General features: G+C 40.8%; 1 protein-coding gene across 1 annotated transcript in view; it reads left to right on the forward strand.

The window, feature by feature from the left end:
• The window catches only part of GRM7 (glutamate metabotropic receptor 7), a 909,324-nt gene that overhangs the window by 580,729 nt on the left and 313,733 nt on the right, over positions 1–14,862 (forward strand). The window contains exon 5 of the mRNA XM_055414369.2: positions 7,142–7,282. Within this exon, the coding sequence (XP_055270344.1) occupies positions 7,142–7,282 (141 nt within the window). The remainder of the gene's footprint in view (positions 1–7,141; positions 7,283–14,862) is intronic.

Consider the following 14,862-nt stretch of genomic DNA (forward strand, 5'->3'; position numbering starts at 1 on the left):
CTGGCTATTATAAACAGTGCTGTGATGAACATTGGAGTACATGTGTCTCTTTCAATTCTGGTTTCCTCGGTGTGTATGCCCAGGAGTGCGATTGCTGGATCATATGGCAGTTCTATTTCCAATTTTTTGAGGAATCTCCATACTGTTCTCCATAGTGGCTGTACTAGTTTGCATTCCCACCAACAGTGTAAGAGGGTTCCTTTCTCTCCACATCCTCTCCAGCATTTATTGCATGTAGACTTTTGGATAGCAGCCATTCTGACTGGTGTGAAATGGTATCTCATTGTGGTTTTGATTTGCATCTCTCTGATTATGAGGGATGTTGAGCATTTTTTCATGTGTTTGTTAGCCATCTTTATGTCTTCTTTGGAGAAATGTCTGTTTAGTTCTTTGGCCCATTTTTTGATTGGGTCATTTATTTTTCTGGAATTGAGCTGCAGGAGCTGCTTGTATAATTTGGAGATTAATCCTTTATCAGTTGCTTCATTTGCTATTATTTTCTCCCATTCTGAAGGCTGTCTTTTCACCTTACTTATAGTTTCCTTTGCTGTGCAGAAGCTTTTGCCCTTCTTGAAAATTGGGATGGGGATTGACCTTTTCCAGTCCTGTGGTCACTTCTGGGTTTTCAAAATATGCTGACATATTCAGTGAATCACTTTAATAGTATCATGTCTTAGCATCCCATCACTTCCACTAGCTTTATTGGCAGCAGTGCTTTCTAAGGCCCACTTGACTTCACACTCCAGAATGTCTGGCTCTAAGTGAGAGACTACATCATTGTGGTTATCCAGGTCATTAAGATCTTTTTTTAGACAGTTGTTCTGTGTATTCTTTTCATCTCTTCTTGATCTCTTCTGCTTCATTTAGGTCTTTACTGTTTCTGTCCTTTATTGTGCCAGTCTTTGGATAAAATATTCCTTTGATATTTCCAATTTTCTTGAAGAGATCTCTAGTCTTACTCTTTCTGTTGTTTTCCTCTATTTCTTTGCATTGTTCATTGAAGAAGGCCTTCTTGTATTTCCTTGCTTTTCTCTGGATCTCTGCATTTAGTTGGGTGTACCTTCCCCTTTCATCTTTGCATTTTGCTTCTCTTCTTTCCTCAGCTATTTGTAAACCCTCCCCAGACAACCACTTGGTCTTCTTGCTTTTCTTTTTCTTTGGGATGGTTTTGTTTGCTGCTCCCTGTGCAGTATTATGGACCTCTGTCTATACTTCTTCAGGCACTCTGTTTACTAGATCTAACCCCTTGAATCTGTTTGTCGCCTCCACTGTATATTCATAGGGAATTGATTTAAGTCGTACTTGACTGGTTTAGTGATCTTCCCCAATTTCTTTAGTTTAAGCCTGAATCTTGCTATGAGGCTGATGATCTGATCCACAGTCAACCTCAGGTATTGTTTTTACTGACTGTGTTGCTACATCATCAGCAACAAAGAATGTAATCAATCAGATTTCAGTATTGACCATTTAGTGATATCCGTGTGTAAAGTTGTCTCTTGGGTTGTTGGGAGAGGGTGTTTGCTATGACCCAGGCATTCTCTTGGCAGAAATCTGTTAGCCTTTACCCTGCTTCATTTTGTACTCCAGGACCAAACTTGCCTGTTACCCCAGGTATCTTGACTTCCTACCTCTGCATTCCAGTCTCCTATGATGAATAGAACATAGTTTTTTGATGCTAGTTCTAGGAAGTCTTCTAGGTCTTCATAGAACTCATCATCTTCAGCTTCTTTGGCATTGGTGGTTGGGCCATAGACTTGAATTACTGTGATATTGAATGGTTTGCTTTGGAAATGAACTGAGATCATTCTGTCATTTTTTAAGATTGCACCCAAGTGCTGCATTTCAGATGCTTTTTTTGATTATGAGGGCTACTCCATTTCTTCTATGGGGTTCTTGCCCACAGTAGTAGATATAATGAATTAAATTCACTCATTTCCATCCATTTTAGTTCACTGATTCCTAAGATGTCAATTATTTACTTTTGCCATCTCCTGCTTGACCACACCGAATTTACCTTGATTCATGGACCTGGCCTTCCAGGTTCCCATGCAATATTGTTCTTTACAGCATGGGATTTTACTTTCATCACCAGACGCATCCACCACTGAACATTGTTTCCACTTTAGCCCAGCCACTTCATTTTGGGGCTATTTGTAACCTCCACTCTTTTCAGTAGCTTATTGGACACCTTCCAATCTAGGGGGCTCATCTTTCGGTGTTAGATCTTTTTACCTTTTTATACAGTTCATTGAGTTCTCATGTTTAGTATACTGGAGTGGTTTACCATTCCCTCCTCCAGTTAATCATGTTTTGTCAGAACTCTCCACTATGACCCGTCTGTCTTGGGTGGACCTACACAGCATGACTCATAACGTCATTGAGTTACACAAGCCTTCGCCATGACAAGGCAGTGATCCATGAAGGGGATATTCCTAAGGCATAGCTATTCCATGTGAATGAATGGCCTATCTCTGCTCTTATCTGCTCCCCGGTTTTGCATTATTTTTTCTACCTACGTATCTACTCTTTCCTGGAAGCCCTCTCTAACTCCCTAACACAGTTCTATCTCTGTGCTCCCAAAACATCATGTACCCTTCTTTCATAGAAGCCATCATAGTTGTAATTTTGTATTTATTTAAACGATGCTTGTTAAGTCTATCTTCTCCATCAGACTGGCTCTTAATCTCATGAAGGGCCATGTATGTTTTAATCCCAAGGTTTGTGAGTACAGAGAAGAGTGCCTGTCATAGGGTAGTTGCTCCATCAATGTTTAATGGATGAGTATATTTAGTGAAGAACCAACAGTTCATATTTTACTGATACAGGCACAGTGCTGAGTACTTTACAGAGTGGATTGTAAAGACCCACAGACCCATAGCAGGTCTCCTACGGGTTAGCAGTTCCAGTCTCTAGAAAACCATCCAAAGGCCAGTTTATGCTCTGTTGGTACCTGGCTAAGGGCTCTGAGTTTTCCTTGAAGGCGATGGGCCTTCAGAAGAGGTAATTAACATGTGACCAAAATTGGGGTCTGGCTGCTTGCCACTCAAAAGCCAATAAAGAGGCCCAACTGGTGGAAAGAAAAGTTTGCTTTATTTCAGAGGCCAGAAACCAGCGCCAAGGGCAGACTTGTGTCCAAAGGTCAGCTCCTCCACTGACAATCAGTGGGCAAGAGCTTTTAAAGGGGAGTTTCAGGGGTGCACAGGCAGAGGAGGGGCTGCACGTAAAACCAACAGTCAGCTCTGACAGTTGTCTTCAAGTTGATCATGCCACAGTCTGATAGTGTCATCACAATTGTTTTGAGTACAGTTAATTTTTAGTTCCAGGGTCAGTTTGATCCTGTTTTGTTGAGACCAGTTCTCAGAATTGTGGCAGCATATGTCATGACTATACTCTGGTCATCATGTAAATAACTTCTTTCACATGGTGGGGGTTTCAATATCTACAAGACAGCTCATAGGACATGGCTCAGAATATTATCCGTAACCCTTAAGGAGGAACTGAAGGCTCTTGACTTTGTTTAATGACTAAACTAGTATTATTTTGTCCTGCTTGACTGTTTTCCTTTCCTTCTGCATATTCTCACTTCTCTGATTAAACTTACTCTTTGGGTAAAGTTCTTCTACAGACAGAAGCAGGCAGAGGACATGAGGTGACAGGAACCGTAGGGTCCCGCTCCATTTCAAAGGCACAAGGCTATTTCAGGTTAGCTTCTTAGAGTCACTAAAACATTGCACCAGGATGAAAATTCCTGAGGTGGGGAGTCCAGGGCATTGACTGGAGACATGGGTGAGGAATACAGTCTTTGAGGCTGCAAAGAAGCTCCAGGCAGCAATGGAGCAAAGACACTAGGAAAATTCACTTATAGGTCACCCAAGCACCCTCCACCTCCCCCCAGCCATCTGCAGGCCATGGGAGCAAAGCAGGGCTCAGGCAATGCTGAGCAAGGAATGGTGCGAAGCAGAAGTCTCAACTGCAAAATGAAGACCCTGGCATCTGAACCAGGGCAAACAGTCAAGGTTGAGAAGATAACAACGCTGAGAGTTAACAAATTGGGCTGAACCCGCTTGCATCCCAGCTGTGGAGACTCCGGAGTTGCTCCCGAGCCTGGCTTCTCACAGTCCGGGCAACAAGAGCAACACCTGGTGCTCGCTAAAAACCTAGGATTGGAGAAGCCCTGCTTCTCAAAACCCGAGCTTCATGCCCGGCGCCTGGGGCTTGTTAATTGCAGCCTCTCTGGTTTCACCCAGAAACTCCGCATCTTTTGAAATGCCCAGCAAAGTTGGTCACTCATTCCTGGGGGACATGACAGCCAAATTCAGCCTACTGGTGAGTCCCTGCTGTGAGAAGGAAGCTGAGAGTGAGCTTGGTGTGTGAGGAAAGGATGGCGGTTGCAACGAGGGAAGCCTGCTACCCGTCCACTTCCTGGTAGAGCGCAGGCCTCTTGGGAATCCTTGGTTCTAAAGCGAGGGACCTGCTGCTTTCTCAGGCTCGCCAGCGTGTTCGCTAGCTGCCCCCTGGTCCTTCCTGACCCAGCATGTCTTTGCATTTCCAGCAGATAACAGGCTGAAGAGAGAGGTGTTTTGAAGTGATGGACTTTTTCAGTGATGAGGATTCCTCTGAAGATATTTTCTGCTGAGCTGGGGAATGTAGGTATGAATGCATTGATTTGAGCCGTGTTAGAAGTTGCTCTTCTGAATCTGGTTTGAGGCTCAGACCTGTGGCATGTGGCCAGAGAGTTTATTTCTATCTGTGTTCTTTTGAGACTGTGTCTTCCTTAAGGGTGTGTTGTTCAGGGCTCAGAATGCTGTGCCAAGGCAGGAGAGTTTCACTTTGTCTGTGGCTGCAGAAATAAACCACCTCCACTATCAGTGATTGAGAAGACGAGTCACCCCAGTTCTGCAGCCAGGGCTGGCCGCAGGCCAGTGGTTCTGCTGCAGTTAGCAGCAGGGGTGCAAAGTCCAGAGAGCCTTGGCTGAGAGGGTTGGGGTCTGGCTGGGCTCCTCTCTTTGCACATGGTTTCCTGTCCCCCAGGAATTCCTGTTAGAGCCTGGTAGCTGGGTTCCAGGGGGAGACTCTCACAAGGAAGGGGTGCAGTGAGTAAAGGGTTTTGCAGACTATTTGCATCACACATGCCAATGGCCCATGAACAAAGAAGCCACCTACATCAAAGGGGGCGCCATAGGGTGTGGAGCTTAGGAAGTGTGGTCTGTCGGGGCCACCAGTGCCACTGTTGCTCCCCTTCTCAGGTGGAGGGGCTAAGATGGAAAGAGAAATGAAAGGTGAGTCACCTGTGTGAGTAGATGTGTGTATTTACATGACCAAGGATGTATGTGTAGTATTCCTGGAAACTTTGGGGGACTGACCTGTCTTTTCCACAAAGATTCCTTTTATGTTAGAATTGTCATTTCAATGAACAGTCATTTGGTCTCAGGGTTTTGGGAGAACAGTGAGGCAGGAGGGAACTTCCAGCAGACTCATGAGTCTGTCAGTACTGAGATCAGGGTGAGATCAGATGCTCTAGCTTGATTACCTCAAATCAATGAAGTCAGGAGCGTAGAAAGACTAGATATTGGGTCAAGGATCCTGTAGATATTGGGTCAAGGATCCTGTTCTGACAACACCCTAGAAAATAAGAGATGTAGACTATTCTTCTTATTTTCCCTAAAATATTATGCAATCTCCTTTTTTCTTTGCTGTTTCTTTGTCTCACTTACTTATTTCAAGTTTTCCACTTTAGTAGGGTTACTGTGTATTGAGCCAGGAAGATAGTGGTGGATAAAATTAAATCAATGTGCTCCTCTTGTGAGATTTAGTTGGGAGCACCCCACCCCCCTTAGGGCTTTAAATAAGTTTAACTTTGAATGATTTAATTAACGTGAAAATAAATCCACCTTCTGTGGTTCTTGATCTTAAAATCAGTGAGTTTCCAAAGTCTTGCTATGACTTGAAAATAGATTATGTGAGGAAAACAGGTAGTGCGGTTTTCATATTTCAGATAAATGAAAGGGAAATAAGACCACTCCAGCCTGTACTTGTTCATGTCTCCATGACTTACTGAGATTTGTGGAGTTGGGATTCAATGCCCGCTCTTCTGATCCTGAGTCCAGTCTGATTCTTGAAGGACCATTGGACCATTTAAGGCTGAACCATACTAAAGGGGTAGCTAAAGATTTCCTAGGGACTTATACTCTCAAGTCTGTTCATCTAATGCTCTTCATAAACAGCTGTACATTTATGTTGGGGTCAGTTTACCTATGATCTCTACATAAACTTACTTTTTAACTGGAAAGTCAGTTCCATAATGGATCCTTACTAAATGCAGGAAGGTTCTTAGAATGATAATCACAGGTCATAACTCACATGATTAGGGATGCAGAATATGGCATAATGATTGACCTTAGGCATGGTGCTGTTTCTTCTGATACGAATATATTAAGTTGTTAAGTCACATTTGACTCTTTGTGACTCCATGCACTATAGCCTGCCAGGCTCCTCTGTCCATGGGATTCTCCAGGCAAGAATACTGGAGTGGGTTCCTGTTCCCTTCTCCAGGAGATCTTACCAACCTAGGGATCAAATTCCTAGTCTTCTGTATTACAGGTGGATTCTTTACCATCTGAGCCACCAGGGAAACTCTTATTTCTTCTAAGTCTCTGTTTTTTCACTGATGTAATGAAAGTGGTAGCAGCTGCCACATAGGTTGTTAAGAAAGAACGACTTTCATTTCTCAATGAATGAAGGAAAGAACCTATGTCAAGCAGAGTCTCGTCCATAGTAAGTACAGAAATGATCACTTATTATCTCGGTGATGATGAAGATGCTTTGTCCATGGTCTTGTTCCCAGGAGACACAGGAGATGCTGTGGTCATCATATTATTGCTAAGATCTGTAACTCAGATTTCACTGTGAAATGTGATTTGTCGGCCACGCATCTACCTGGCAGAATGAAGTAAAGATTTACCCATGTGTGTTGGCATTAGAATTTTTTATCTTTTTCTTATTCTTTTTTTTTTTTTTTGATTGACACAAAGAGCAAGCATCCAGTCCACTAAAACAAAGAAAAACTATTACTAGTATTTTTATTTCCAAATGTTCCAGCAGTGCCCTGCATGCAATGACCTTTTCTTTTAACTCTGTTTAGGGTTTGATGCCTATTTTACATCTCGCACACTTGAAAACAACCGAAGAAACGTATGGTTTGCCGAATACTGGGAGGAAAACTTCAACTGCAAGTTGACGATTAGTGGGTCAAAGAAAGAAGACACAGATCGCAAATGCACAGGTAATCTCATTCTCATTGTCCTTCTCCTGTTACTCTACATGGCCAGCATTGAAATTTCTGTAGAGCTGACAGAAGGAAGCTTGGCTGGAGACAAATTGAAAAAGTAAATTGAATTTTACTAGATGGTTCAGAAAATGGAACAGGAGCATAAGTCTTGCAGGACAAAACACTACAGATAAGAATGTATTCTTTTCTGCCTGTCCATCTAGCGATAATTGACATTTTCATTGATTCTTTGAATTCAAAAGGGGTCATGTTGCCTTGAATGCTCTTGCTGATAAATATTAGTTCATGTTGTAGCCAAGAGTATAAAGTCATTTTCACAGAGGCTTAAATTTCTTACCAAGTCCATATCAGCATCAGAATGAACGGTCGGCAGAGACATGACTAAAAATGCTAAAACAACATATTTGATGAAGGAAACAAAGTATACGTTTGGATCAGATTAATAAGGATTTCAGTGGATTTTCATAATGTCCAAATTGAGTTACCTGCTATTTAAAATATGCTTTAAGATGCTAAGACTCATATGTAACCTTTTATAAGTATTCTAAATAAGAAACACAAGTGTTTACCATTTATTTATGTGTAGTCCATAATCAGAAAGCAGAATCACATATTTATTCATGGATTCATTCACAAATATGTATTGAGTGACTCGTTTCTACTCATCACTGTGCCAGGCACTCCTGATCCGATGGGGAATAAACCAAATAAGTAAACCATGCTTTCACGCTGCTAGAGAAAGTAGGGGGGAAAATCTACATTATTCCAGTGACCTCTCTATGAATACATAATTATAAACTGTAATAAATATTCTGAGGGTGTATGGGCATATAATCAAGGAATTTTACTCATCTTAAAGGTCGAAGCTCTCGCAAAAGATGAGTGGACACTGGCTGGTTAGGAACGGAGAAGAACAGACTGGAGAGTTTCTGAGAGAGGAAGAGCATGGCACAGCGCTCATAGCAGGAAAAATGATAGTACCTCAGAGGACTTGGAAAGCAGAAAAACATGCTCTCAAGAGAATAGGACAAATGTGTGAGTCCAGGCTGGATGTATAAAGATATGGACAAAGGAATAAGCTGTGATGGGACATGTGTGGATTTGGGTCCTTATCCTTCAGATACTGGAAATTGTGGGAGATCTTACACAAGTAGCGTGTCCTGCCATCTTACCACCTAGCCCTCTATTAAATAACATTCACCAATTTTGTGCTTAAGTGAGCTTCAGCGTTTGCAATGATGACCTTGAGGTAGCACAAACCCTGAAATATCTTTAGTATGATCAAGAAAAAGAAATTCATATTGTATACATTCATGAGTATTTTTTCTCTGCAATGTAGGTCTTCAAATATTGGCCATCCAGATATTATAGATTCGCCTGTTCAGCAAACATCTATTAATGAAGAGTAATGTATATTGAGCACAGTACTAAAATACCATGAATTGTGTGAGGATGCTGAAATTTAGACCTTTACCTCAAGGAAGTTGTTTTTTTTGTGTGTGTGTGTGTACGGATGCATGTGAAGAAGGGGAAATAAGATATAAACAGAGACATGAGTTACAATAATGATTTGTAAAATCTGTATAATACACAGCTGGATGTGTGACTCAGTTAACTAGAATATCAAATTAACCGCATTCTCTAGACTATAGTGTATAACAACAGTATTGTCAGTAATAGGATCCTTATAGCGTTGCGGGGGGTTGGGGAAAAAGAAAAATTAATTCAATGTTGACTGGACCTAGGTGACACAAAGCTTTCAAGTGGAAACCGAAAAATTAGTTTGACATGTGGATAATTTGTCTCTATGACAGGGGACATCCAAATGTGCTAGAAGTATCGAAATGATTGATGACAGTTTTCTGGCTCTTTCTGACATTTGATGTTTTGTAGAGTCTGAAAGGGGAACTGAACGCTCTGATGGCCATTAGGATCATTCTCAGGCCCATCTCCAGTCTGTGTAGACTGTTTTGTCTGTAGTCATATTTTAGTGCTGATTATTGAGAATTTAAGTTCATAAAAACTTGCAAGCTCATTATCCAAACCACTGCCTTCAGAAATAGAAACAGCAGTGTTTGTGTTTTCATATCATGCTTCCTCCATGTGAAGAAACTATGATCACATCTGCTAAATTACCTGTGACCCCAAATTATGTAAATATCTTCTCTTTTCTTACTTACCACTTCCCTTGCAGTAGAAGGTGCCATCCTGCGTGAAGGTAGATGTTACCATGATCAGTATGTCTTTTGTTCTTCCCATTATTGGCTATAAGAACGTGGGTGGTCTGTGTGTGTTATTATTTCTTGTACTTTCTTTGTCCAAATTCAGCTAAACTTGTATTTTCTTTGAAAGTATCCCCAAAATACTGTTTCAAAAATCCTGACACTTTGGAACTTGGAAGTGGAAAAATGGGGGAAAGGACAGACTGAGATTTGCTAGATCACAGGGAAAGAAAACATGGAGAGAAATGACATAATTAATTGTATTAATGAGGTTTCTTGCACTGAGAAATTGTTTTAATGAAATAAAAGAGTGGATGGGAGAAGGAAGCCATTGGTGCACTTAAGAATATGGAGTGATTTGAGGGAGAACTTGTGTTGGTATTAGATTTTGAAGCGTCGAGAGAATGGGCACGTGAGGAAGAAGCAACCAGAGGTGGAGGCAGGCTGAATCATCTGGCAGCACAGAGAGTGTAGTTAGTAGCTGTCTTGATCTGAGGACTGCAGAAAACAGCCCACTTCACATATCTCTCTGTGACTGGTCTCTGCTGAAGGAGAAGAAAGTCTTGAAATACTCATTCCTAGTATTCGGACACAAACTAGCATGCATGCCTTTTTTTTTTTTCCCCTGGAATATATAGCCTCTTTAGCCATCATGAGCTACTTATTATCTATTAGCTCTGAGTAGTCTTGAATCATTCAAGATCGTTGTATAAGTTATCTGGTCAGATGAGTCTTAAAGATGAGGTGTGGGATCCATAACTATTTGGAAAGAGCAAGTCCCTGAGATCAGGGGAAAACAGTGAGCTCTAAAAAACCCAAGATGGTACAAAGTCACTAAAAGAATAATTGTTAAACAAAAAATTATCATTAAAAAAACTGTGTATGCTTTATAATTTAACGTGGGGTTACTTGTGCGTAGATTCTTATAGGAACTTATGTGAACAGCCATGTAATTCTTATTCCTGTAAATTTTTCGTATGCACTTAAAGTCACCTTCAAACAAGGAAAGCTACCACATTCCTCAGTATTTTAACAAATCCCAACTTTCCCTGATACCCAGTTCCAAGATCTCTCAACCTTGAGACCTGGACATTCTTCATGCCACCTTCCCTGGAGGTTACCTAATTGTCACTGATATAAATTAAGACTCGCCAGGGACCCATCCTGCTTGTTGGTTGTCTTGACTGCCCCTCCCCAAGGGGTCATGTCCTTGAGAAGATTTGTTGGTGTTTTAAGCTGTCACAGAAAACACAAACTCTACCTGACAGGTACTAATGCCATTCACGCTACTTCGTGGAAAAGTTCCATCTCCTCATGCATGTAGTGGCAGCCACACACATAATAGAGTGAGTCATTTTAGATTGGTCGTTATAGATTATGTGTCACATATGAAAAGAAAGATCAGATGTGATATTTTTTTCAGGTTAAATGTATACTCTGCCACCCCCGCCCCACTGTGTAAGTTTCACCCTTAATGCTCGCCAGTATGTTGCTGACACAGAGACCAAGCCAGGGTATGACCTTTTTGGGAATCGTATGTTTTTGTGGAGATACCAAGGTCAAAGGAAGTAGGGAAAAACATAGATAAAGTGATGTGTCTGCAGAAGAGATTGAGGCCATCTTGACATCAAAAAAGTCACTCTACCAAAATGATTGTGAAACTGTCATGAAAGAGGCTAGGACTGTGTTCTAGGGCTGTATCTTCATATCCCTGTGGGAGATTGGAAAATATTAACCTCTCAAAGCCTTTCCTCATCTTTGAAATGGGAATAAGAAAAGTTTACATCCAAAGTTATTGTGGGGATTAAATTTGATCACTCAAACAGGGGATCTAAAATGATATCATTACATAGTAATAACTCAGTAATGGCAAATGTCTGCTGTTCTGGGCTGAAAGCAGTTACCTGGGATGTTGGGGTGGCGGGTCATGAAGATCCTATTGCCTTATGTCAGTCCTATGGAAAATCAGCATGCATATCAAATCTAACAGGAAAATAAAGTCAAGGATTTGAATAAGCATGTATGTATACACAGGAGATTCTCACTGGAGTGCACATTGCATAGCAATGTACAGAGGCATTGAAAATTTTGTAGGCAGGCAATATTAAACTTGTTATAAATGGAATGAAGGAATGAGGCTCAAAGATTATGTAATTTCAGCACCAGAAGGACTTCCCTGGTGACTCAGATGGTAAAGAATCTACCTTCAATGAAGGAGACTCGGGTTCAATCCCTGGGTCAGGAAGATCCCCTGGAGATGGGAATGGTAACCCACTCCAGTATTCTTGCCTGGAGAATTCCATGGACCGAGAAGCCTGGAGGGTTACAGTCCATTGGGTAGCAAAGAGTCAGACAAGACTGAGTGACTAACACACACACACACAAGTACACACTCACTGTAGAGTCTTCCCAAGCATTTTTGGACTTTGGACTTACTGAACACCTCCTGCCTCAACTTTTGTACCATTTATCCTGATGCACCATATCCCTATGTGGTTAGTAGCATCCCCAAGGTCTTTGCTTCTAAACCCATTATTTAAAGTCAGAAGGTCCTGAAAATCTGAATGTGCTTGCCTGTGGCAATCCATAAAAATTATCACTGTGTCGTATTTTAAGGCTCACACAGACATTTGTCTAACTAACATTATCGTCCTGCCAAATGTCACTTTGTAAATACTGATTCATCAGAATTATCTCTTTGTTGAAAAGAAGGAACTCAGCATTTAGAAATCCATCATCCCATGAAGGGATAATTTGACTTTCAGAGATTTGTTCTTCTTTTGAGATGACAGAGGAAGAATAAATTGGTGACATATTTTTTGTTTTGTTTTGTGGCAAAAATCTAATGTATGCCAATTTCAATTGGAATACAATTGAAATGTATTCCAATTCCGTGTCTGGAATTCAGTCGGACATGACTGAAGCAACTTAGCCCACACACACACTTTCAAGTCACAAAATAGGCAAATTCAGTTTCAATCTAAGTCACTAATCAACCAATTTTTACTGTGGACGTATATCAGGGGCCAAAGAGTATACTTTGGTAAATGTCCACGTTTTGGGAGGCCAGTATCCTTAAGCTGTGTTTACACCTCACTTGTCAAAATTAATAGTTTAAGTAAAGGCCACTCTATTGGGAGTGGGAGGTGGCAAAACCCTATTCAGAAATGCTGTTAGTGAAAATGGGTTTAAGATCTAAATGTAAGATCAGAAACTATAACACTCCTAGAGGAAAACATAGGCAAAACACTCGCTGACATAAATCACCACAGGATCCTTTATGACCCACCTCCCAGAATAATGGAAATAAAACCAAAAATAAACAAATGGAGCCTAATTAAACTTAAAAACTTTTGCACAACGAAGGAAACTATAAACAAGGTGAAAAGACAGCCTTCAGAATGGGAGAGAATAATAGCAAATGAAGCAACTGACAAAGAATTAATCTCAAAAATACACAAGCATCTCATGCAGCTCAATACCATAAAAATAAACGACCCAATCAAAAAATGGGCCTAAGAGCTAAACAGACATTTCTCCAAAGAAAAGATACAGATGGCTAACAAACACATGAAAAGATGCTCAACATCACTCATTATCAGAGAAATGCAAATCAAAACCACAATGAGGTGCCATCTCATGCCGGCTGGTCAGAATGGCTGCTATCCAAAAGTCTACAAACAATAAATGCTGGAGAGGATGCAGAGAAAAGGGAACCCTCTTACACTGCTGGTGGGAATGAAAACTAGTGCAGCCACTATGGAGAACAGTGCGGAGATGCCTTAAAAAGCTGGAAATAGAACTGCCATATGACCCAGCAATCCTACTATCGGGCATACACACTGAGGAAACCAGAATTGAAAGAGACACGTGTACCCCAATGTTCATCGCAGCACTGTTTATAATCGCCAGGACATGGACTCAACCTCAATGTCTATCGGCAGACGAATGGATAAGAAAGTTGTTGTGCATATACACAATGGAATATTACTCAGCCATTAAAAAGAATGCATTTGAATCAGTTCTAACGAGATGGATGAAACTGAAGCCTACTGTACAGAGTGAAGTAAGCCAGAAAGAAAAACACCAATACAGTATACTAATGCATATATATGGAATTTAGAAAGATGGTAACAATGACCCTATATGCAAGACAGCAAAAGAAGCACAGATATGAAGAACAGTCTTTTGTCTGGGGGAGAAGGCGAGGGTGGGGTGATTTGAGAGAATAGCATTGAAGCGTGTGTATTACCGTATGTGAAATAGATCGCCAGTCCAAGTTTGATGCATGAGACAAGGCACTCAAAGTTGGTGCACTGGGGCAACCCTGAGGGATGGGATGGGGAGGGAGGGGGGAGGGGGGTTCAGGATGGGGGTCACATGTACACCCATGGCTGATTCATGTCAGTGTATGGCAAAAACCACTACAATGTTGTAAAGAAATTAGCCTCCAATTAAAAAAAAAAAGAAAAGAACATTGGAGTGGGTAACCATTCCCTTCTCCAGGGGATCTTCCCAGTCCAGGAATCAAACCCAGGCCTCCTGAATTGTTGGCAGGTTCTTTGCTGTCTGAACCACCAGGGAAGCCTATTCCAATATAAAATAAAAATTAATAAAATAAAATTTCCTTTCCATGTGTTAAAAAAAGTGCTGTTAGAGTAAAGCAAGCGTTTCTCAAGTCTTTTGCTTTTGCCTGGGACCCAGGAGAGCCTGTATACTTTGTTAGCTATCAGGACAAAGGAGTTACGCTAAAGTAAGTTAAATTCTCTGAGAATATATGGGCATGGGGAGAGGAAGGATTTCCCTCTACTAATTAGTTTTCCCTGTCATTTTATTATTCCATTCTGAATTGACCTTTAATTGTTATGTAGATATTATATTGTGATTCCTCATTTATTCAGCATGATTAAGGAATCCACTTCAAAATGCTATAGACTTACTCTTTGTTGCTCTAAGACTTTTTGAAGCTATTTTGATGAGAAGTAAAGTAAAATGTATTTTTATTCCCTTTTGCTTTGTTAAACTAAGGTTCGATGTGGATTAATTGTGATTTAATCTGCATAGAGCTTCCATTTTGGATTGGATTGTGTGTTAATATGGTTCTTTGTTAAATTTTTGATTCTCTTCCTCTTCTCTGAACATCAACATCTTGTTTGATATCTCTCTTGCTACCATCACCCCTAAGTCTTCCCCTACCTCCCTCCACAGTGATTGGTTTCTGTCTGTGTGGAAACTGGAAGTATGAACCAGATTACTAGAATTTTTATATGCTGTCATTCATTTTAAAATGAATATTAAATATGCATTAAATGTCTCAGAATCATCTCAGAATGGCTTTGTGGATATAGTACA

Source organism: Moschus berezovskii, chromosome 24, assembly GCF_049115385.1.
Source record: "Moschus berezovskii isolate FMDL1 chromosome 24, NW_MosBer_1.0, whole genome shotgun sequence".
Lineage (NCBI taxonomy): Eukaryota > Metazoa > Chordata > Mammalia > Artiodactyla > Moschidae > Moschus > Moschus berezovskii.